Source organism: Euprymna scolopes, chromosome 26 (assembly GCF_053919585.1).
Source record: "Euprymna scolopes isolate OS-2025 chromosome 26, ASM5391958v1, whole genome shotgun sequence".
Lineage (NCBI taxonomy): Eukaryota > Metazoa > Mollusca > Cephalopoda > Sepiida > Sepiolidae > Euprymna > Euprymna scolopes.
This window is the reverse complement of record NC_136507.1, coordinates 99,451,934-99,474,884: the sequence shown is the minus strand read 5'-3', so window position 1 is coordinate 99,474,884 and position 22,951 is coordinate 99,451,934. Positions and strand designations below refer to the sequence as shown.

Below are 22,951 nucleotides of genomic sequence, written 5' to 3'. Positions count from 1 at the left end.
GTTTTCCCTGGAATCTGGGTGGCAAATAGCCCCTCTAAGATCCCAGTCCTCTTTGAACTCATCCAGCAGACGTCTGGTTAGTGCTTTTTCTCTTCAGTCTTTCCATCCTCTTTGAGCTTCCTCGCTTATTTAGTATGGCGTTAGTTTTTGGTGATGTACACGCAGTTAAAAAAATCGGAGGAAGGTAGGGGGTTAACTTATAAATATACAGTTCCAGTTTCATGATTCTATGTGATACTCCTCTGTGTTTAAGCCTGTAGCATTTTCTGTATGTCCGGCTTGTGCCTGTAGGTCTCCGCATTCAAGAGTTTTCCTTAATATTTTTGCAGTTTTCATTATTATCCGTTGTATCTTATCAGCCATCCCTCTGATTCCAATCTATCCCATTCCTTTTTCAAAGATGTTTGGTATTGTTCCTAGTGCTCCTGCTATTATTGGTGTTATCCTGACGTCCTTCATATCAGCTCTCTGGCCAGTTCAATGTATTTTCTCCACTTCTTCGTCTCTTTAATCTTCACTCTGTGGTCTGCTCGAACGGCAAAATCTAAACTCTGACAGGTCTTTTCCTTCTTGTTAACTAGTATAGACTCTGGTCGTCTTACTTGAATGGGTTTATTGGTTTGTATATCCATGTCCCATAGGATTTTGTGATTATTATTATTATTATTATTATTATTATTATTATTATTATTATTATTGTTATTATTATTATTGTTATTATTATTGTTGTTGTTGTTGTTGTTGTTATTATTGCTAGTATTGTTGTTGTTTGGATAAGAAATTAAATACTTACCATTGTTTTTCATTCCAAGTTCATTCTTAGACTTTTTCTGCGAGTTGTGAATTCTATTAGATAGGATACTATTTAGTGAAAAGATTTGGCTTGGTTCCAAATTGAGCGGACACTTTTTATTTGCCGGTGATTTTATAACTGAAGTCGGCTTCCAGAAGAACGTAGAGTCGGCCGATAATCCCCTCGTTTGTAATAAATCGCCCTTGTCTGATTTTTTATTCAAAAGATGTTTAGACGCTTGTTGGTCGAAGTTGTTGAAACAGAACTCGAAATCAGACGATACCGTTTTTTGTCTGCAAAGAAATAAAATAACCAAAAATAACTGTTTCGTCTGAAACGAATAGTAATTTACTTCTGTAATCAAAACATCAAGTCAAACTATTATTTATAGAGTATAAGTTTTCACGTGTTGAAGACGGGATCGCCTTTTAATGTGGTCGACGATCTCATCCTCTGTTGTTAAGTAGGAGATCGAAGAATATCATTGCATGGTCCCGTATGCCAAGTAACGAAGACACGAAATATGCCGATATTACAAATATAAACAAGTAAATTTATTTACAAGATAATTATAAATTCAAGGTTGTAAGAGTTTGTAGCGAAAGATTGATGAGTAACGTTACTTGCGTTTAGGCATCAAGAGTTCGAATGCGGTCTGGCAGAGAGAGAGAGAGAGAGAGAGAGAGAGAGAGATCCGGATACGGAAGTGATGCCCCCTTGAGGCAAAGAACGATATTGCCAGAGTTAAAGGGCGATAGTCGTGTTTGCCTTAAGGTCATCCGTTTGTGTTTGTGTGTCTGTTTGTGTGGAGAACTCGATTCCCATACACGTTCATGCCAGCCGTTTTACTTTTACTCAGGAGTCACCGCTTATCAAGGCCCGGAAGCCACTCAAGGATAAGGGTTAATGAGTGTTAGGTAGATGATGAGACAACACCGTGGTAATCTGCAGTAATCACCATCACATGAATCTGAATATTCTATGGTTGATATTTGTTGCCCCAATGTTATTCTAGTCAGAACTTTTTCTAGAAAAAGTGAAGGTTGCCAACTTCCTAAGTGAAATTAATTTTTCTGGAACGAATTGGATTCGAACTTGGAACACCCAGGTCGTCAGTGTGTGTCGTTACCCACTTAACCACCTCCCCTTATTCGTCCTCATATAATTAAGCCCTACACAAGTTCGACCATCAGTAATGTTGTAACTTGGGTAGAGTTTAATTACGTCACAGAACGGCTCAACAAGAATTTATTTACATTAAACTTGAAACCGACCATGTTATAGTCAGCTCGGAAGAAGTCTCACGGTATTGTGTTCCACAAACGAACAGTTCTAGGAGATAAGTTCTGTTCATGGAATTTTCGTTTAGTTTTAGTTTTAGGCACAGATAGAGAGTGAGGGAAACTTTTGACAGTGGTTGTAGCTAGACGAGTATTTGTTGCAAATGATTTTCAGGGGGAATCATAGATTGGCGCTCAGTCGAGCACCTACCATAAAAGTAACAATACAACAGAGATAGACCCATAACATTTCTTCTGTGAGAAAAAAGTAGGCGAAAAATTTCTCGCTCACTAGATTTCAAAGACGGTTTTGTACTCTGACATGGAAGAAAAGGGTGCTCTTAATAGCTCCTCCCCTGATGTGGCAATAGTACTCTATCTTAGAACGTATTTGACCCCTGTACATGTAGATAATTGCGTTTGGAGTGAAATACTTTCTGTAACAATAGAATTACCCCATTTTTTCCAGTGCTTTTGGCAATGGACCTGATGTAGGTCTTCAATTTCAGGTCAGAATTGAAGGTCAGAATCCAATCCCTCACTCATTATAAAATGTTTTCTTAGTTATATCAAGTGCAGATGTCGTAATACGTCTATTCATAAAAATGTGTTCAAGAAATTAATAGTGTCTATAACATTGATATAAAAAATAAACTTCTGGGTTTGACCTTCATCCCTGGCCTGAAATGGAGAAACCTACATTAAATGTGTAACCAAGGTCACCAGAAGGTATCTCACTCCCGGCGCAATATTCTACCTGTATATGAGCCAGATAGGGCCTAAAATAGAGTACTGTTGCCACATCTTCCCTGCAAACTCTTTCTCACAGGAGAGATGTTGTGTCCCTGCTATAATGTTATTTTCATGGGAGGTGTTCATCTGAGCTTCAATCTATATCCCCCCCTCCGTTACCAAACCTTTACAACAAACAATCGTCTAGCTACAACCACTATCAACAAATTTCCCCATTCCCTATCTGTGTCTAAATCTAAATACAAATTCCATGAATTGAGCTTCTTTCCTAGAACTGCCCGCCTATGGAACTCTGTTCTGCTTGCCTGCTTTCCAGCTGATTACAACTCTGTCGTCTTCAAGTTCAATGTAAACAAATTCATGTTGAGCCGTTTCTTTAAATAATCAAGTTTTAATCAACTTCCACCACTAATGATTACTACACTGTTGTTCCAGTCACCACCATACATTCATTAACACTTATCTTCGAGTGGCCTTTGGGCCATGATAAGTGGTGACTCCCTTGTAAAAAAAATAAATAAATAAAAATAATATGTCCAAATTGAAATTTAATAAAATAAACAAGACATCAAAACAAGTATAAAGATAGAAGGAATAGAAACTGGGAAATGTCACATTTTTTATCATTTCTTTATGTCGAATTTGTTTTTTCGGAGCCAGGTGCTCTTAGCAACTCTTCCCCAAATTTGGCAACAGTACGCCATCTAAGAACGTGCTATAACATTTTGTCATTCAATAAAAGAAAGAAAAAACATTCCATTTAGTTTAATCGTTGCAATTAGTGTTGGGACGTTTAATTTGAAACGCGAATTGGAAAAATCAGAACTTTTTGGGGTATCAGAATCAGAAAAATTTGTGCATATTTTCTGATGCCAAAAACGATTCCTTTAATTATCTTTTTTTATTTGATTTTGTTTAAAACAAAACCTTCGATTGCTGGTAGTAATGATAAAATAATAAATATTTATTGATTTTTTAAACTACCAGCAACGCTAAAATCTGTAGATCGTCACCCATTTACAAGTGTATTTTTACGTTTGAGAAAATATGTGCATATTTAAAACATGTTTTTACAGTAATCGGAAAAATAGTAGTTTTATAGTTAAATATTAAGAGATTTATGAAGAATCGGAGTCGGAATCGGCAAATGTATCGGAATCGGAATTTAGTAGGAATTGTATTAGAATTGGGAATTTTGTGCAGAATCGGTAATTGTATCGGAATTGTGAAAACTATTGGAATCGTCCCATCACTAGTTACAATGTTTGCTAATGAGTCGGGAGAGCACTGGTCAATCCTTGGTTACGGTCATATTGAAGACTCCAAAAATGGTAATGCCTCTGTAAGAATAACATAAGATCTTTGCTTGCACATCCATGTCATTGTTTGAAGATTAATACGTCAGGCAATTATTTTGCTGGTTTGTAGAAGGAGCATTTGAAACTATTGTAATTTAAACTGTGCATATTGTTATTACTTAAACATATGACAATGATTAATTTATATCTTTTTCTTTTTTCAGATTATTAAACCATCATGAAAAAACTCGTTCTCACACGGCATTACTGAGTAAAGATCTCTTAGAATTTGGTTAGGAAATCTTGCTCCGCCCTACATATCCTCCTCATCTAGTTCCCTCGTATTATCATCTATTCTGAGGATTACAAAACATTTAGACGACCTTAGGTTAACATCGCAAAAGGAGGTTGAACATTAGTTAAATTTACATTTCACATCAAAACTTCAAGAATTTCGGTGCTTATGCATTTATGCACGGTGCGCTTATGCACTTATGTTAACGTGCTATTTTTTTTAAAACATAGCACTTTCAAGTTAAATTCAAGTTTTACGATATATTTTTTTAAATTATACTTTTAGGTGAAAGTAGAAAATAATTTCAAAACACCCTCCCTCTTCATGTTAAGAATGGTTTTCTAAGTAATAACGTTATTATTTCAGCACGGTAACATAAGTGCATAAGTACCAGAACTGTATAAGGTCGTTGGCAGATGGAATCAAGTTACAGAGAGCAAATGTCGTTATTGTTATTAATAAAGGTTTTTAAAGGTATACTAGTTTTAATATTCAAGATGAAATTTTAAATCGACAAAAAACTTTTCTACCGACCTGATAACACACTTTGCACATGCGCGAGTTATTTCCATTTTTTGCCAAAGGCCGTTTCCCGCCTTTTTACAAATAGAAAGACTACGAACGTCAGATTAGCAAGACGTCATATTACTTTGCTCACCTCTCATCATGACTCATCATGAGGGGGGATAGGCTGTTCGAAATTTCGATGTGATAAGAGGTACAACCCATGAACTCAATTACATTTCTATAGAACATATCCGTCGCAGCAATTTAACTACTTTAATATACTTGTTTCTCTAACTTTAATATACTTGTTTCTCTAACTTTAATATACCTGTTTCTCTAACTTTAATATACCTGTTTCTCTAACTTTAATATACCTATTTCTCTAACTTTAATATACCTGTTTCTCTAACTTTAATATACCTGTTTCTCTAACTTTAATATACCTGTTTCTCTAACTTTAATATACCTGTTTCTCTAACTTTAATATACCTGTTTCTCTAACTTTAATATACCTGTTTCTCTAACTTTAATATACCTGTTTCTCTAACTTTAATATACCTGTTTCTCTAACTTTAATATACCTGTTTCTCTAACTTTAATATACCTATTTCTCTAACTTTAATATACCTATTTCTCTAACTTTAATATACCTATTTCTCTAACTTTAATATACCTATTTCTCTAACTTTAATATACCTGTTTCTCTAACTTTAATATACCTGTTTCTCTAACTTTGATATACCTATTTCTCTAACTTTAATATACATGTTTCTCTAACTTTAATGTACCTGTTTCTCTAACTTTAATATACCTGTTTCTATGACTTTAATATACCTATTTCTCTAACTTTAATATACCTGTTTCTCTAACTTTAATATACCTGTTTCTATAACTTTAATATACCTGTTTCTCTAACTTTAATATACCTGTTTCTATAACTTTAATATACCTATTTCTCTTACTTTAATATACCTGTTTCTCTAACTTTAATATACCTGTTTCTCTAACTTTAATATACCTATTTCTATAACTTTAATATACCTATTTCTCTAACTTTAATATACCTGTTTCTCTAACTTTAATATACCTATTTCTATAACTTTAATATACCTATTTCTCTAACTTTAATATACCTGTTTCTCTAACTTTAATATACCTATTTCTATAACTTTAATATACCTATTTCTCTAACTTTAATATACCTATTTCTATAACTTTGATATACCTGTTTCTCTAACTTTAATATACCTGTTTCTATAACTTTAATATACCTATTTCTCAAACTTTAATATACCTATTTCTCTAACTTTAATATACCTATTTCTCTAACTTTAATATACCTGTTTCTATAACTTTAATATAACTATTTCTATAACTTTAATATACCTGTTTCTCTAACATTAATATACCTATTTCTCTTACTTTAATATACCTATTTCTCTAACTTTAATATACCTATTTCTCTAACTTTAATATACCTATTTCTCTAACTTTAATATACCTATTTCTCTAACTTTAATTTACTTATTTCTATAACTTTGATATACCTGTTTCTCTAACTTTAATATACCTATTTCTCTAACTTTAATATACCTATTTCTCTAACTTTAATATACCTGTTTCTCTAACTTTACTATACCTGTTTCTCTAACTTTAATATACCTATTTCTCTAACTTTAATATACCTATTTCTATAACTTTGATATACCTGTTTCTCTAACTTTAATATACCTGTTTCTCTAACTTTAATATACCTATTTCTCTAACTTTAATATACCTATTTCTCTAACTTTAATATACCTATTTCTATAACTTTGATATACCTGTTTCTCTAACTTTAATATACCTGTTTCTCTAACTTTAATATACCTATTTCTCTAAATTTAATATACCTATTTCTCTACCTTTAATATACCTATTTCTCTAACTTTGATATACCTGTTTCTATAACTTTAATATACCTGTTTCTATAACTTTAATATACCTATTGCTCTAACTTTAATATAACTATTGCTCTAACTTTAATATACCTATTTCTCTAACTTTAATATACCTATTTCTCTAACTTTAATATACCTATTTCTCTAACTTTAATATACCTATTTCTCTAACTTTAATATACCTATTTCTCTAACTTTAATATACCTATTTCTCTAACTTTAATATTCCTATTTCTCTAACTTTAATATACCTATTTCTCTAACTTTTATATACCTATTTCTCTAACTTTAATATATCTATTTCTCTAACTTTAATATACCTATTTCTCTAACTTTAATATACCTATTTCTCTAACTTTGATATACCTATTTCTCTAACTTTAATATACCTATTTCTCTAACTTTAATATACCTATTTCTCTAACTTTAATACACCTGTTTCTGTAACTTTAATATACCTGTTTCTCTAACTTTAATATACCTATTTCACTAACTTTAATATACCTATTTCTATAACTTTGATATACCTGTTTCTCTAACTTTAATATACCTGTTTCTCTAACTTTGATATACCTATTTCTCTAACTTTAATATACATGTTTCTCTAACTTTAATATACCTGTTTCTCTAACTTTAAAATACCTGTTTCTATAACTTTAATATACCTATTTCTCTAACTTTAATATACCTGTTTCTCTAACTTTAATATACCTATTTCTCTAACTTTAATATACCTGTTTCTATAACTTTAATATACCTGTTTCTATAACTTTAATATACCTGTTTCTCTAACTTTAATATACCTATTTCTCTAACTTTAATATACCTGTTTCTCTAACTTTAATATACCTGTTTCTATAACTTTAATATACCTGTTTCTCTAACTTTAATATACCTGTTTCTATAACTTTAATATACCTATTTCTCTTACTTTAATATACCTGTTTCTCTAACTTTAATATACCTGTTTCTCTAACTTTAATATACCTATTTCTATAACTTTAATATACCTATTTCTCTAACTTTAATATACCTGTTTCTCTAACTTTAATATACCTATTTCTATAACTTTAATATACCTATTTCTCTAACTTTAATATACCTGTTTCTCTAACTTTAATATACCTATTTCTATAACTTTAATATACCTATTTCTCTAACTTTAATATACCTATTTCTATAACTTTATAAACCTGTTTCTCTAACTTTAATATACCTGTTTCTCTAACTTTAATATACCTGTTTCTATTACTTTAATATACCTATTTCTCAAACTTTAATATACCTATTTCTCTAACTTTAATATACCTGTTTCTATAACTTTAATATATCTATTTCTATAACTTTAATATACCTGTTTCTCTAACTTTAATATACCTATTTCTATAACTTTAATATACCTATTTCTCTAACTTTAATATACCTATTTCTATAACTTTGATATACCTGTTTCTCTAACTTTAATATACCTGTTTCTATAACTTTAATATACCTATTTCTCAAACTTTAATATACCTATTTCTCTAACTTTAATATACCTATTTCTCTAACTTTAATATACCTGTTTCTATAACTTTAATATAACTATTTCTATAACTTTAATATACCTGTTTCTCTAACATTAATATACCTATTTCTCTTACTTTAATATACCTATTTCTCTAACTTTAATATACCTATTTCTCTAACTTTAATATACCTATTTCTCTAACTTTAATATACCTATTTCTCTAACTTTGATATACCTATTTCTCTAACTTTAATATACCTATTTCTCTAACTTTAATACACCTGTTTCTCTAACTTTAATATACCTGTTTCTCTAACTTTAATATACCTATTTCACTAACTTTAATATACCTATTTCTATAACTTTGATATACCTGTTTCTCTAACTTTAATATACCTGTTTCTCTAACTTTAATATACCTATTTCTCTAACTTTAATATACCTATTTCTCTAACTTTAATATACCTGTTTCTCTAACTTTAATATACCTGTTTCTATAACTTTAATATACCTATTTCTCTAACTTTAATATACCTATTTCTATAACATTGATATACCTGTTTCTCTAACTTTAATATACCTGTTTCTCTAACTTTAATATACCTGTTTCTATAACTTTAATATACCTATTTCTCTAACTTTAATATACCTGTTTCTCTAACTTTAATATACCTATTTCTCTAACTTTAATATACCTATTTCTCTAACTTTAATATACCTATTTCTCTAACTTTAATATACCTATTTCTCTAACTTTAATATACCTATTTCTCTAACTTTAATATACCTTTTTCTATAACTTTAATATACCTGTTTCTATAACTTTAATATACCTGTTTCTATAACTTTAATATACCTGTTTCTATAACTTTAATATACCTATTTCTCTAACTTTAATATACCTGTTTCTCTAACTTTAATATACCTGTTTCTCTAACTTAAATATACCTATTTCTCTAACTTTAACATACCTATTTCTCTAACTTTAATATACCTGTTTCTATAACTTTAATATACCTGTTTCTATAACTTTAATATACCTTTTTCTCTAACTTTAATATACCTGTTTCTCTTACTTTAATATACCTGTTGCTCTAACTTAAATATACCTATTTCTCTAACTTTAATATACCTATTTCTCTAACTTTAATATACCTGTTTCTATAACTTTAATATACCCGTTTCTATAACTTTAATATACCTATTTCTCTAACTTTAATATACCTGTTTCTCTAACTTTTATATACCTGTTTCTCTAACTTAAATATACCTATTTCTCTAACTTTAATATACCTATTTCTCTAACTTTAATATACCTGTTTCTTTAACTTTAATATACCTATTTCTCTAACTTTAATATACCTATTTCTCTAACTTTAATATACCTATTTCTATAACTTTTATATACCTATTTCTCTAACTTTAATATACCTATTTCTCTAACTTTAATATACCTATTTCTCTAACTTTTTCCACACAATGTTTCGTATTGGTGAAACTTACATTAAAAAATTAATCTATATATTAATAGGATAGCATTTTATTTATTTTGTGTGTCACGCTTATATCCGAGTCGTTTAATTGTTATGGACTTACATTTCTTGTAATAAATAATTTTACCAAGAATTCTTTATAAGTTTTGGTTTCGATTATAGCTGATGGCACTCCAGTAATCTATTTTTTTTTATAAATAATTTTATCAAGAATTCTTCATAAGTTTTGGTTTCAGTTTCGACTATAGCTGAAGGAACCTAAGTTATATATATATATATATATATATATATATATATATATATATATATATATATATTTACATATATATATATACATACATATATATATATATACATACATATATATACATACATATATATATATATACATACATACATATATATACATACATATATATACATACATATATATATATATATATATATATACATACATATATATATACATACATATATATATACATACATATATATATACATATATATATATATACATACATATATACATACATATATATATATATACATACATATATACATACATATATACATACATACATATATATATATATATATATATATATATATATATATATATATATATTATTTCATAAGTTTTGGTTTTGGTTTCGATTCAAGCTGATTCACCCAAGTCCTATGGATATATATTTTTTTTTATTTTGTGAAATCACAACTTTATAATATATAAAAATCGATAGAACAGTAACTCTATAATGATATATACGAAAACTGCAAGAATTAAAATATCATGTTTAAGCATACTTTATGACCAGGCTATGTGGGGATCCCTGCTAGCTTAGATAAATACTTTTGCAGTTTTAACAAAAGAGCTACAATAATATCAGAGCGTCTCCATTTATGCTGAACATCCACAAAATGCCAACATCAATATATTACATATGAATGAGTCCACTGGAATTTCCACAGGTCCTGCTAGTCTAAATTAATACAATAAAGAAGATTGTCTTTTTAATCGAAAACTTGGGTTTTTCTTCATTGCAGACAAGGCTAGCCGGATGAATACAAACACAGCAATCCTATTACAAAATGGCGATCTCCAAAAGGTTTCTCCCTCAACTATACACTTCCATGCTGAACACTCAGCAATGTAAGATAAGGATCAAGAGTAAGTGGAGCAATCTTGAGAAAAGAAGAGACATCTCAGCGTAGTAATCAATGAAAAGGACTCGCCTTTGACTATGATTGATCTATTTATTTATATTTTTAATGAAAAAAGAATCAGATTACTGAATCATAAAAGTTTCAGATTATAATTTTTTTTCTTTCAGATGTTTCCATGCATAAGTTTGAAATTGTCTTTAATGCTTAAGATAATGTGCACTGAGAATTGTTACAGAGTGATCTCCCTTCAACCATATCCAAGTTATCCCTTTTGAATTATACCATGCAACAAAAAAATGAGTTTATGGGTGTGTCACGGAGGTATATTACTTTTGAAATCTGTCACCTGCAGATAGTTCGGTCCACTGGTCAGTGTAAACCTTTCAAACCCTGGGGTCAGATCCTGAGTCCACAAACAGAAATTGTAACCTTTAAGTCAGGGTCTCACCAAAATATCATGATAGAAAACTACTCACACCTGAGAGTCGTCTGTATCTCTACAAGGCCACCATTCATTTTGTTGTCATATCTGGGCCAGTGTATCTACCACTAGTCTCTCCCTTTTGAATAGGGTCCAAAAAAGGGTATCTAATTTAATAGGTCCCACTTTGTCAACTAGGCTCAAACCCCTGTCCCATCACCGCAATGCTGCATCTCTGTGTTTGTTTTACAAATATTTTAATGGAATATGCTCTGATGACCTCATTGCACTCGTGTCCCCTCGACGTGCATATCCCTGACAAACCCTATCAGCAACAAAACACCCCTTCACTGTTGAGGTCCCTAAATGCCAGAAACATTTCTGCTTTAATAGCTTCTTCCCGTGAAGAGCTAGATTTTTGAATTCCCTTCCTGCTACCTGCTTCCCTGACTGTACTGATATACAGAAATTCAAATGTAATGTAAACTAACATCTTGTTAATCTTTCTTAGGCATGGTCTCAATTAGTAGCCCCTTACATCCAAGTGGCGATGTGCCTTGTTTGGGGTGAACGGTAAGATATTGAGAGAACTTTTAGCAAGCGATAAGAACTGTTGAAAGAAAGTCTTTCACCACCGCCCTTACTGAAAAGTGCATGATTGGCCTATTGCTCTGCTGAGTTCAAATCTTATTGTGGTTATTTGCATAATAATATTGTTCAGAAAGATATCTGGATTCAAGGAGTATATATCTGTACTCATACAACAGGGTGGAACAATAAAATTGTACCCAAAGGAAAGACGACATGATTCCATTTCCGTTTGATGAAAACCGGTTTTCTTTTATTGTTGCAGACCATCTATTAGTTGGCCAGTTGTGTACAAATCCCAAGAGCGATAGGAGCTTTCTATCATGTTGGAAAATGACACAATATTCAATGAGCGAAATTAGAGATGCCCTATTGTACAACTCATACTCTCTGCCGATCCAAGTTATGACACCAGGACCATTGCCAGCACCCTCAAAATGAATTGCTGGATTGCCACGAATAACGGGGACAGGCCCAGAGTGATAAAAAAATGTTTTCGGCCACAGTTAAGGTCTTTGGTATGGTTTCAAGTGAGGGTCACATCATGCAACCTCACATCTTCGAAATTGCAACACCAAAGTTTATCTAGGTGTGTCGAAGAGTGTGGTGATCCCTTGATGCAATCAGATGGCTGCTTGCAGACCCTAGGTGTCACAGCAGGACTCAGCGCAGCCCACAAGTCCAAGGAGACCCAGACTTGGTTTCAGGAGGAGTGCTACAACGTTGTACTTTTTTCCCCCGATCTGAACTTGCTGGACTACTTCGTTTGGTCATATGTTGAGAACATCACGAACATGACCTCCCACAACACCAAAGCCAGCCTAATTGCTGCCATCTGCTGAGTATTTGCGGAGATCCCACCAGTGCTTGTGAAAAAAGTATATGCACGGTTCTAGACCCATACCCGGGCGGTAATTGAGGATGAAGGCGGCTACATTTAATCGATATCAGATCTATTAAGTAATCAAGTTACCTGAATTGATCTTTTTTAATAAAAGTTTTAAAATAAAGCTGGAGTGTTGTTTTCTTTAGGACGACAACTTTATCGTTCCACCCTGTAGGCACGTTTTGCCTTTGGTTAACGAAGTCATCATAATCATCAGCAACATATCTTCAGCATTTATTTAACACGATGGCATATATTGGACGACGTTAAGAAATTAACTTGTAAACTAAGCTATCTCTGACTAGGTCTTTTTTATGCTTTCTTCTCTGAAGCTCATTTTTATCACTTCCTGTTTTCCTTGGCCTTCCTCTCTGAACTGCACCTGCTACCTCAACTGTTCTCCATTTACTAACCCAAGAACTCTCATCCATTCTTCAAATGTGAACATTAAGGACGCCTGTGATACTAAACTTTCACCAGTCTCCCTAGTTGTTACTTGGGTCCAGCAGAAAGTGTAACGAAACAACGGTCTTTGCTGGCTGGCAAGATCTGTCGGGCGTATCGATTGGCTGATGCCTTCTGGCAAAGAAATACACCTTTGGGGGCTAATACTCAGTGAGGCAAATATCATGAGTCTGAGAAGCAATGGCAACCTATGATCTAATCTTTCTATGTAAACATCTGCATGTCAAAATATGGTGAACGACATGACCCTATCAGATTTACTGTACAGCTTGCAATATTCAATAATTTCTTATCAATCAGTATGATTCAGATGAGATAACTTAGATCTGATTCAAGGAAGATTATAATGTTAATGAGTTAATTGTAGCAATGAGGTTTTCACTACAGAATATGCAGTTTGGCTAAATTGAAACAAACTGTATCAAGCTGAAAAAAAAAGAGAAATAGTATGTTCAACATATCTATCCTTTTAGTAAAATTTGTATATATTTTATGTTTGCATTTGTACGTTCCGTGCAGACGGTCATACGCAGTATAATTCAGGAAAGATAACTTAAAGCTGATTCAGGCGGAGTGGGGGGGGCACTATGATTTCTGAGCTAATCATCTTTTGCAAAGCTCCACGTGCATCTCATCATGAATCCATTCTGGGAAGGTGTTGTGTCTGCACAAATAATTAACAAGAACACGAAAGTAAAGGCATACAATAATATATTAGGAGGAAAAGTTATATACATATTTACATGTCTTCAGAATACTTCAGTTGGATATATTCCGACAGGTGGCGTGTTGCATGTCTTACTGGAGGCAGCATAAGCGTCTTGCCTATTTGACAGTCGTTGCCGGGCTCCCCCGGTATTGGTGATTGATACGTTTATATATCTCACTCACCCGCCTATGTTAATTAGTAGGCATCCCCACAACAGATGGATATCCCAGCTAGTCAACATTTATTTGTGTAAATTTCACGGTTGGCATATATATATATATATATATATATATATATATATATATATATATATATATACTAGCTGGAAACCTGGCGCTGCTCCATCGTCCAATATGCATGCACACGATATTTTGATTTATGCAGATTGTGTATGCATTATTATAGAATCAAACCCCCAATGATTATTATATATTACGAAAAATAATTTGCACAGTAGACTAATTTGCAAACAAAAAATAATAATAATGATAATGTCGTTCATCAAATTCCGTCCGTGTTTGTTTGCAATATAGCGTCAGCTGATATTTAGGCTTAACGATGCATACCCTGGAAAAGTCACTTCTGATTAATGTTTAGTTTTAAAATATGCAAATGAAGAAATGATTTGTGGTAGCTATTCTTTTATCGTAAATTTAACTCATTGATGAGAAAAATTAAAATAAAATGGTGATGTTACATTCGGGCTGGAACAAGGTATCATTCGATCTGTAAAACTTTATTTATTTTATTTATTCATAATGACGTATCGACAAGAAAGGATAGAGAAAGCCCCTTTGATATTATGATGGGTCCTCCAGATCTGTAGTCGAATTATACTACTTTAAAATCTAAAATTCAACATAATCTTGGGATATATTGTGAGGATACTTTGGTTCCAGAAAATTCCCAAGTACCAAAACAGTAAATTCATTATGTTTGATATTGGCTCATATTATCCGTCTATAACTCTGAAGAAAGCACTAAAATTAGTGGAAAGTAAAACAGATTTTTCTAGATTAGAAATAGAGATTATAAAACTAGCGAGGAAAACTTTTATTATTTTATTTATTGATGACGTATGGACAAGAAAGGATAGAGAAAACTATTTTGATGTTATGATGGGTTCTCCAGACTCTGTGTTAACTGACATTGCATGTCTGTACATACTAAAGGAAATGTATAAAAAAAACATAGGGCTTAAATATAGATGATAAATTATTTTTAGTAAATTCAAGCGATAGAATCATAGAAAAAAAACTAGAAAGAAAATTAAACAATGTTTCAATGAACTTAAGTTAGAAATAACACTAAACTGCTATTGTAAAATAGTGATCAAAAATCGAATCATCCTAAGTGTATGAAAAAGCTATTATTCCCAGTATATGAAAAAGAATATCCAGGTTATCATAAAATGAAAATATTTTTGATAAGAATAAAGATTATTATAATGAAACTTGAAGGATATCAAGGGAAGATCAAATGCATAAAAGCGGGAGGTAATAAAAATAGCAGAGCAAACTACATAATATCCCAGTGTCTGTTATAGAGAACATGGCAATGAAAGGAAGACGAAATGTGAAGAATAAAAATAAGTATAAAAATAAGATGAAGAATAAAAAGAATGAAATTAAAAATAACGGAGAAGCATATAATAATAATAATAATAATAATAATAATAATAATAATAATAAGAGAAAAAGAAAAAAACAAGCATAGTTTAACCCTCGTTTCAGCGAACCTATACAAAATAATATTCCTAAAGAGTTTTACAAAATAATTGATAAAAACTTCACCCCAGAAAATAGATTAAGTAAAATAATTAATAAGAACACTTAAACTTTCGTTCTCAAACGCTGCCAATCTAGGTAATACTATAATTGGTTCTATTAATGGTAAAATTAACAAAATAGTGAATAATAATAGGGTTGGACTGAATTTGGAGAGAAAGCGTAACTCTAGAATACCTAATGAATATCCATTGGGAAGCAATTGTTTAATTTATGAAATTGAATGTGAAGTTAAGGTGGATAATAATAACAAGATATACCTACGGCAATGTTGTTGTTGTTGTTGTTGTTGTTGTTGTTGTTGTTTTTTTAGGACAGATACCAAAGTCATGTTGTATAATTTAAAATTAGACCAGAAAATGAACCAAATCGGGATGAGAATGATGGTAGAAATAAGGATAGAAAGTTCCTGTTATCATGCCTAAAACTTGATTAAAATAAAAATTTTTTAGATTTACAGAATATGTTGAGGATGAAATATAAGTGTGGAAAGAGAATGTGAAATTCAGTACGAAGATTTTATAATGAATTAATAGATCATCAACTTAACATATGGAAACTAAAATAATTATAACTTAAATAAAAGAAAGCGTAACTGTAGAATACCTAACGAATGTCCATTGGAGGGCTATTGATTAATTTCTGAAATTGTATACAAATGTGAAGTTAAGGTGGATAATAGTAAAAATATATACCTAGGAGAAACTGATTGTTTTTTTTAAGGACAGATAAGAAACCATGTTGCATCATTTAAAATTGGACTAGAGAATGAATCAAATCGGGAATGAGGATAATGAAAAAAAGGATAGAACAAAAATAATTATTAAAAATAAGAGGAACACAACCGCATGGTTGGGTGATTGGGTTAGGGAACTACTAAGTAAGAATAAAAAGAGGATTTGAATTAAAATGGCCAATAACAGTTAAAGCTAAAAAGTATCAACCGAGTAAATGAAAAAGATGTTATATATGTTTACTTGAAGTTAGATGTTATACAAAGCTGTTTTCATAGAAATAAATTTCTGTTATCACGCCTAAACATGATTAAAATAAATTTAAAAAAGGAAACATTTATAGAATATAAATTTATATATGTTGAGGATGAAATGTAAGTGTGGAAAGTAACTGTTAAATTCTTGCAATAAATAAATTATCCGATCATCAATTAACATATGAAACTAAAATAATTATAACTTAAATAAGAGAAATAGAAGTGATTTTAATTTTAATAATCGTTATGAATAACAAAATTTAAATAACACAAGAATGAGAAGAATCTATCATTACGTAACTACAAGAACTATAAATTAAAAGTTTAACAAAGGTGATTAATAAATCTAATCTAAAATCTTAATAATTCACGAAAAACATCCGCTGAATCCACTGTGAAAAATTTCCTCAACTCTATATCTGTGCCTAAATCAAAACGCGGATTCCATGAACAAAGCTTCTTTCTTAGAACTGCACGCTTGTGAGGATCCTATTTGTTATTCGCCAAAACTGGTGGGATCCAAGCCGCTGATCAGCTACCTTGGATTTAACAGACTGGAAATATAGCTCTCTTGCATTTTTTTTATTACTCTTTTACAGTGGTTGCTGGCAGACCTGAAAGCAGCTTTAGTCTCAGTGCATCTATGGGTGGGTTTACGAACAATCTGAGTGAGGTCATAAGCAATGGCAAAATCATGACAAAACCTCCCCTCATCATCTGTCTTATTTGAATGGGGCAGCCATTCCACGTTATGGACGTTGAAGTCACCACAGATGTGGATGTTAGCCGAGGGGTGTGAAGACAGTATGTGGTCTATTTTCTAAGATAGTAACTCCGCTGTTGTGGGGCCTATAGAGAGCAAATATAAATGCAGTGGTGTTAGCAAGTGTAACCCTGAAGCACATGTAGGGTAAATTAGGATCTTCTCTAGAGATATCCCTGCCACACGGGAAGCCATCCTTAATGTAGGCACATATTCCATGCCCATGGCGATCTTGGGTGTCAGATTTAGCTGTTAAATTAGAGTATCCGTTAATTATGAACTCATCTAGGGAAGTGGTCGGCCCTATTCCAGTTTCACTTAGAAATAATATGTCCAGTTTCGTCTCCTGTAATGGTGTTTCAACTACTGAAAGGTTGGAACGTAGACCCCTGATGTTGGAGAAGGAGACCTGGTAGTAGGGGTCTACGTTGGAAGATGGGGTTCTAGGTTTAATCGAGTTTTTATTCTGGAGATATTTCATGTTGAGGTTTTGAGATTTGTGGAATAGGTCGGCATACTTGGTTAGAGCAGTACAGAGAGGGAAAGTAAGAGAGAAAAAGACAGGAAAATTTTTTTTGTAGCACACGAAAAGGTAAAGCCGTAACAATTACCCACTAGTATGGCATCGAGAGGCCCCACCAGAGACTACTGCATGGTCCAGAATCCACTCACCAAATGGCAATACAGCAGTCCCAGTACTTTGCGCCTGCTGATAGGACAGCCTCCTTAGTGGTTAATCCAAGGTTCGGGTCCCTGACTCAGGCGGATAACGTTAGCCCAGACAAAACGTTTACCTCCAGTACCCTTACTAGTGGCATGGCCACAAGGACAGACAGAGACAGAAAAATTTCCGACATCTCAGACTACTGGTCACCAAGTACTACCGACCTTTAAGCAGCTTTTTCTTCACCCTTTGTCAGAAAAATCACTCATTGAATGAGGACTGAATGACAAAATAGGAGAAGCGAGAGTTACTGGAGCTGCCGACAACACATCCACTGTATTATCTACTCTCCATTAAAAAAAAAAACGGGGGTAGGAGGGGAATGGGGACAAGTGACTTATTTATAAGTAGTAAGTCCGGTGCTAAGTTTACAATTCAGGAGAAATTGATAAAAGACGACTTCCTTGTTACAAAAAACTTGTTCTGTCGTGATTCCTTGCGAATACTACTCTACCTTAACTTTTAAATACTTTGTTGGGGTTAATTTTTTTCTAACATGTGACGACGGGGTGGTTAACCTATGGCTGATGTAACCACGTGGTGAGATATATAAAAGCATGACTCTGAAGTCCACTTCCTCTTTTCCCCTTTAATCAACAAGACGACAACATCGTTCTTTAGTGCTTCTTTATCCACATCAGGTTTTTCATATGTAATTAGAAAGGAGCTCTCTCCTTACACATTTTATGTCAATATTTTTAGATGCTGACGAGCACCCTAAAAACTTCTTCCACGGGAAATTTTGCAAAATGTTCTACGAACTCAAGGCGAGAATTTTGGATGGCTAAAATTCATGCAGAAGTGAAAGGTAGTATAAACACACACAGATAGATAGATAGATAGATAGATAGATAGATAATGAACCGTAAATTGCATACCATTTTGTAAATCACGCTTTTAAACCACTGTACATTTATTTTAGCCACCTTAACACGTTAAAACGTATTTTTTTACACACGAGACACTTCACTATTTCAAGTAATTTAAATGTAATTTGACCTGAAGCAAATAGAAGCATCCAGATTTTAAACGAAACCGTAATAAAAACTGTATGAAGACGACCGAAGAAAACCAGTTGAAAGTACTTGCAAGAAAAAAGCAGATGGACGAAAACGATTGTGGAACTTTCCTACACAAATTCGACCGAAAAATAATGATCACTCGAAAAATAGAAAAATTACAAAAACAGATCATTAAGCAAAAACACTCCGTGCTATTTAACAATATCTCTTTGGTTACATATGTTTCGGATGTTGGACCATGTTTGCGATCCAACAGCCTGGTCAGACCTTACAGAAAAATAAGGTCTGACGAGGCTAGTGGATCCCAACATGGTCCAGCATCCGAAACATATGTAACCAAACAGGTAAAACGGTAATAAAAAAAATAAAACACATATTTGCTCTGCAATAGTATTGAGCACTCTCTTCAGGTTTTTACTAACTACCAGTTTTACAATATATATGTGTGTGTGTGTGTGTGTGTGTGTGTGTGTGTGTGTGTGTGTGTGTGTGTGTGTGTGTGGAATGATCTCTACCGAACAAACTAATCAATTTTTGTGTGTGGAATGATCTCTACCGAACAAACTAATCAATTTTTGTGTGTGGAATGATCTCTACCGAACAAACTAATCAATTTTTGGTCTACAGACTTGTAACTTAGTATACAGGGAATTCGGACGAGTCGAACATATTCGATTTGGTTTTTAGCCGAATAAATAGCTCCAAAGGGGTAAAAAAAATTGAAAAATCGGAACATGAATGACGTAAGACAGCTTCAAGTGCTCCGAAACGCATACTCAAATATACATTTACGCGTTTAAGTCGGTTAATTTGTAATGTTTTGATATGCATGTAGAATTAGCTTAGATGGTAACTGTTGTGAGGGAATCACCCTCCAAATGGACTGTTCTATCCATTATATAAACCATAGACCTTTTGATCCCAGGTGTGGATTAAACATCAGAGCGACCCTCACCTGCTCGGTGACGTTTACTACTCTTTTCAGTCGTAACCTTTTTACGTTGTTCCAGTAATACATTGTTTAAACTCTATTCCGTTGTTCTGTTTACTTTGTGGCTTATTGCAAGCCATAACTCGCGTTGAAATAGTATCCTAAAAATACTAACGACGTCGGACTCAAATGTTATCAAGCCTAAGGAAGTGTATAACGTAACACTTGCAATTGAAAGGTTCACGGTAACTAAAAAAAAAACGCAGATCATTACGGAAAAAAAAGAGTTGAAAAGAAAAAGTTCATCACGACTTTCAAAGATAGCGCTGTAGTTTTGCAAAAAGAAAAAGGTTCGTCGCGACTTAGAAAGGTAAATTTTTATACTTTTGGAAAAAGAATTCGTTACTTGTGGTTTTCGCTGCTAAAATCAAGCGTTATTTTTTTCTCTGGTAAAAAATATACGCTTGATTTTATTTCTCTTTTCTTTGGACAATGAACTTTTTATATATTTACGTTTTTTCTGTTCGTTTTATTGTCTGGGGGAAGAAATAAGAAAGAATAAAATGGTTTTGTAAAATTCAGCGAACGTTTTGAAAATGCTAATGCTGACAAAGCAAAATGGACGAATTAAAAGTAGCGTTGGAACATTTGATCAAGTTGCATATCGATGCCGCAAAACGTCAGTCACAATCCGAAAAACACTGGACTGAACGTCAAATACGATTCGAGGAACAGCAAGGAAATCCAAAAACAGTTAGCCGAATGTCAAATACGAATAGAGGAATTGATTATATAAATTGTTAAGAATAATGCGAATGGGGAAAGCAATTCAGCATTTTCTCAGTATACAATATGGACCGCGATAGACAATTTTAAATACGAGGAAGCGGAAAAATCATTCGCAGCGTATTTTCGGCATTATGAAGATTGTTTTTTAATATTGACTGCAGCAACTGGTCTGATCAAAAGAAAACCAAACTTCTACTACGAAAATTGGAAACGGCTGAGCATGATAAATTCGTGGATTACATCTTGCCTCGGAAAACAACAGATTTATCATTCAATGAGACGGTAAATTTGTTAACAGAACTTTTTTCGCCGAACATGAGCGTTGGAGATGTTTGAATGTGGTAAAAACGATAATGACGATTTTGCCACCTACGCAGCTGTAGTGAACAAACACTGTCATGACTTTCAGTTGTCTTAACTAACAACAGACAATTTTAAATGTCTTGCGTTTGCGCAAGGGTTAACCTCAAGAATGTTTTTTAAATGTCTTGCGTTTGCGCAAGGGTTAACCTCAAGAAAAGATGTGGAAATCAGGCGCAGAGTCCTTAAAAAATTAGAAAATGAACCGAACACTTCAAAAATTGACTGAGGATTGTCAAAAAGTAGAAATTAAAAAAAAAAAGAAGCAAGAAATATCGAAGCAGGTATCGCGAATATAAAAAAAGTAAAAACCGTCGAAATGGCAAGACACTAACACTGAAACGCAGAAAAACTAAAAGCACCAAGCGCTTGTTTCAGATGTGGTGGAATACATTGGGTAAGGGATTGCCCATTTTTAATAAAAAGATGCCATTTATGCAATAAGATCGGTCATAAAAGGTCACACTGTAGGAAAACTCAGAATAGAAGCCGTGTACGTCAAACCAGAATTAAGGACGTCGTAGATGAAAATCTACGCAAATATGTAACGGTTAATATTTTCGGTAAGGCTATTAAATTCCAATTAGACAGTAATTTCATTATTTTCAATAATAAATCTCAAAACGTGGAAAATATTACGAAAGCCGACTGTTAAAAACTAACATAACGTCGACGGCCGCTAATGGTACAAAAATTCATTTTGAAGGTGAATTAATTACAAACGTCACTTTACGGGGGGGAACAAAAAAACTAAGATTGTATGTGCTAAAAGATAGTGAGAACCTGTTCGGTTTTGACAGCATGGAGGAGTTTCGTCTCTGGGATCTTCCTATATCCACATTCTGCAAGAAAATAGATACCCGCCCAGCAGAAACGGAGAAACTTATAACTTGTTTTAAAAAAGAATTCACAAACGTATTTACTCCTGGCCTGGGGAGATGTACAAAAATGGCCGCAGATTTTAAGTTGAAACCTGGCATACAACCGGTGTTTAAAAAGAAACGTAATGTCCCGTTCGCTTCTCTGAACAAAATAAATCAGGAAGTAGACAGATTAGAAAGCATCGGTATACTGGCTAAAATTGAATATAGTGAGCGGGCTGCTCCGGCAGTTTACGTAAAGAAAAGGTCCGGGGAAATTCGCGTTTGTGCCGACTTCACGACCGGACTCAACGGGTCCTTAGAAGATTTTCACTATCCATTACCTAGTTCAGAAGTGTTCACGAAATTAAATGGCGGAAAGTTTTTTTTCTAAGATCGACCTAAGCGACGCTTACCTGCACAACAGTGTCAAACTTACCAAGGAAATTATTGGTGTGAAGAGCAGAAGAAATAACACTCAAGTTATTGAATTATAAGCTATTTCGGCTCTCGGTGTGCGGTGACTCAAAAGGCAGAAAATGGACAGATTCGACTTTTGCTTGATACCTGAGTTTAACGGATCTACCACTGGACCGTCTGTCGTCGAATGGGTTGAAAAGGC

General features: G+C 32.8%; 1 protein-coding gene across 2 annotated transcripts in view; it reads right to left on the bottom strand.

Annotated features, from left to right (window-relative positions):
• The window catches only part of LOC145248304 (uncharacterized), a 936,478-nt gene that overhangs the window by 637,183 nt on the left and 276,344 nt on the right, over positions 1–22,951 (bottom strand). For both annotated transcript variants that reach the window (XM_080110193.1, XM_080110194.1), the window contains exon 7: positions 794–1,086. In XM_080110193.1, coding sequence (XP_079966319.1) covers positions 794–1,086 — 293 coding nt within the window. The remainder of the gene's footprint in view (positions 1–793; positions 1,087–22,951) is intronic.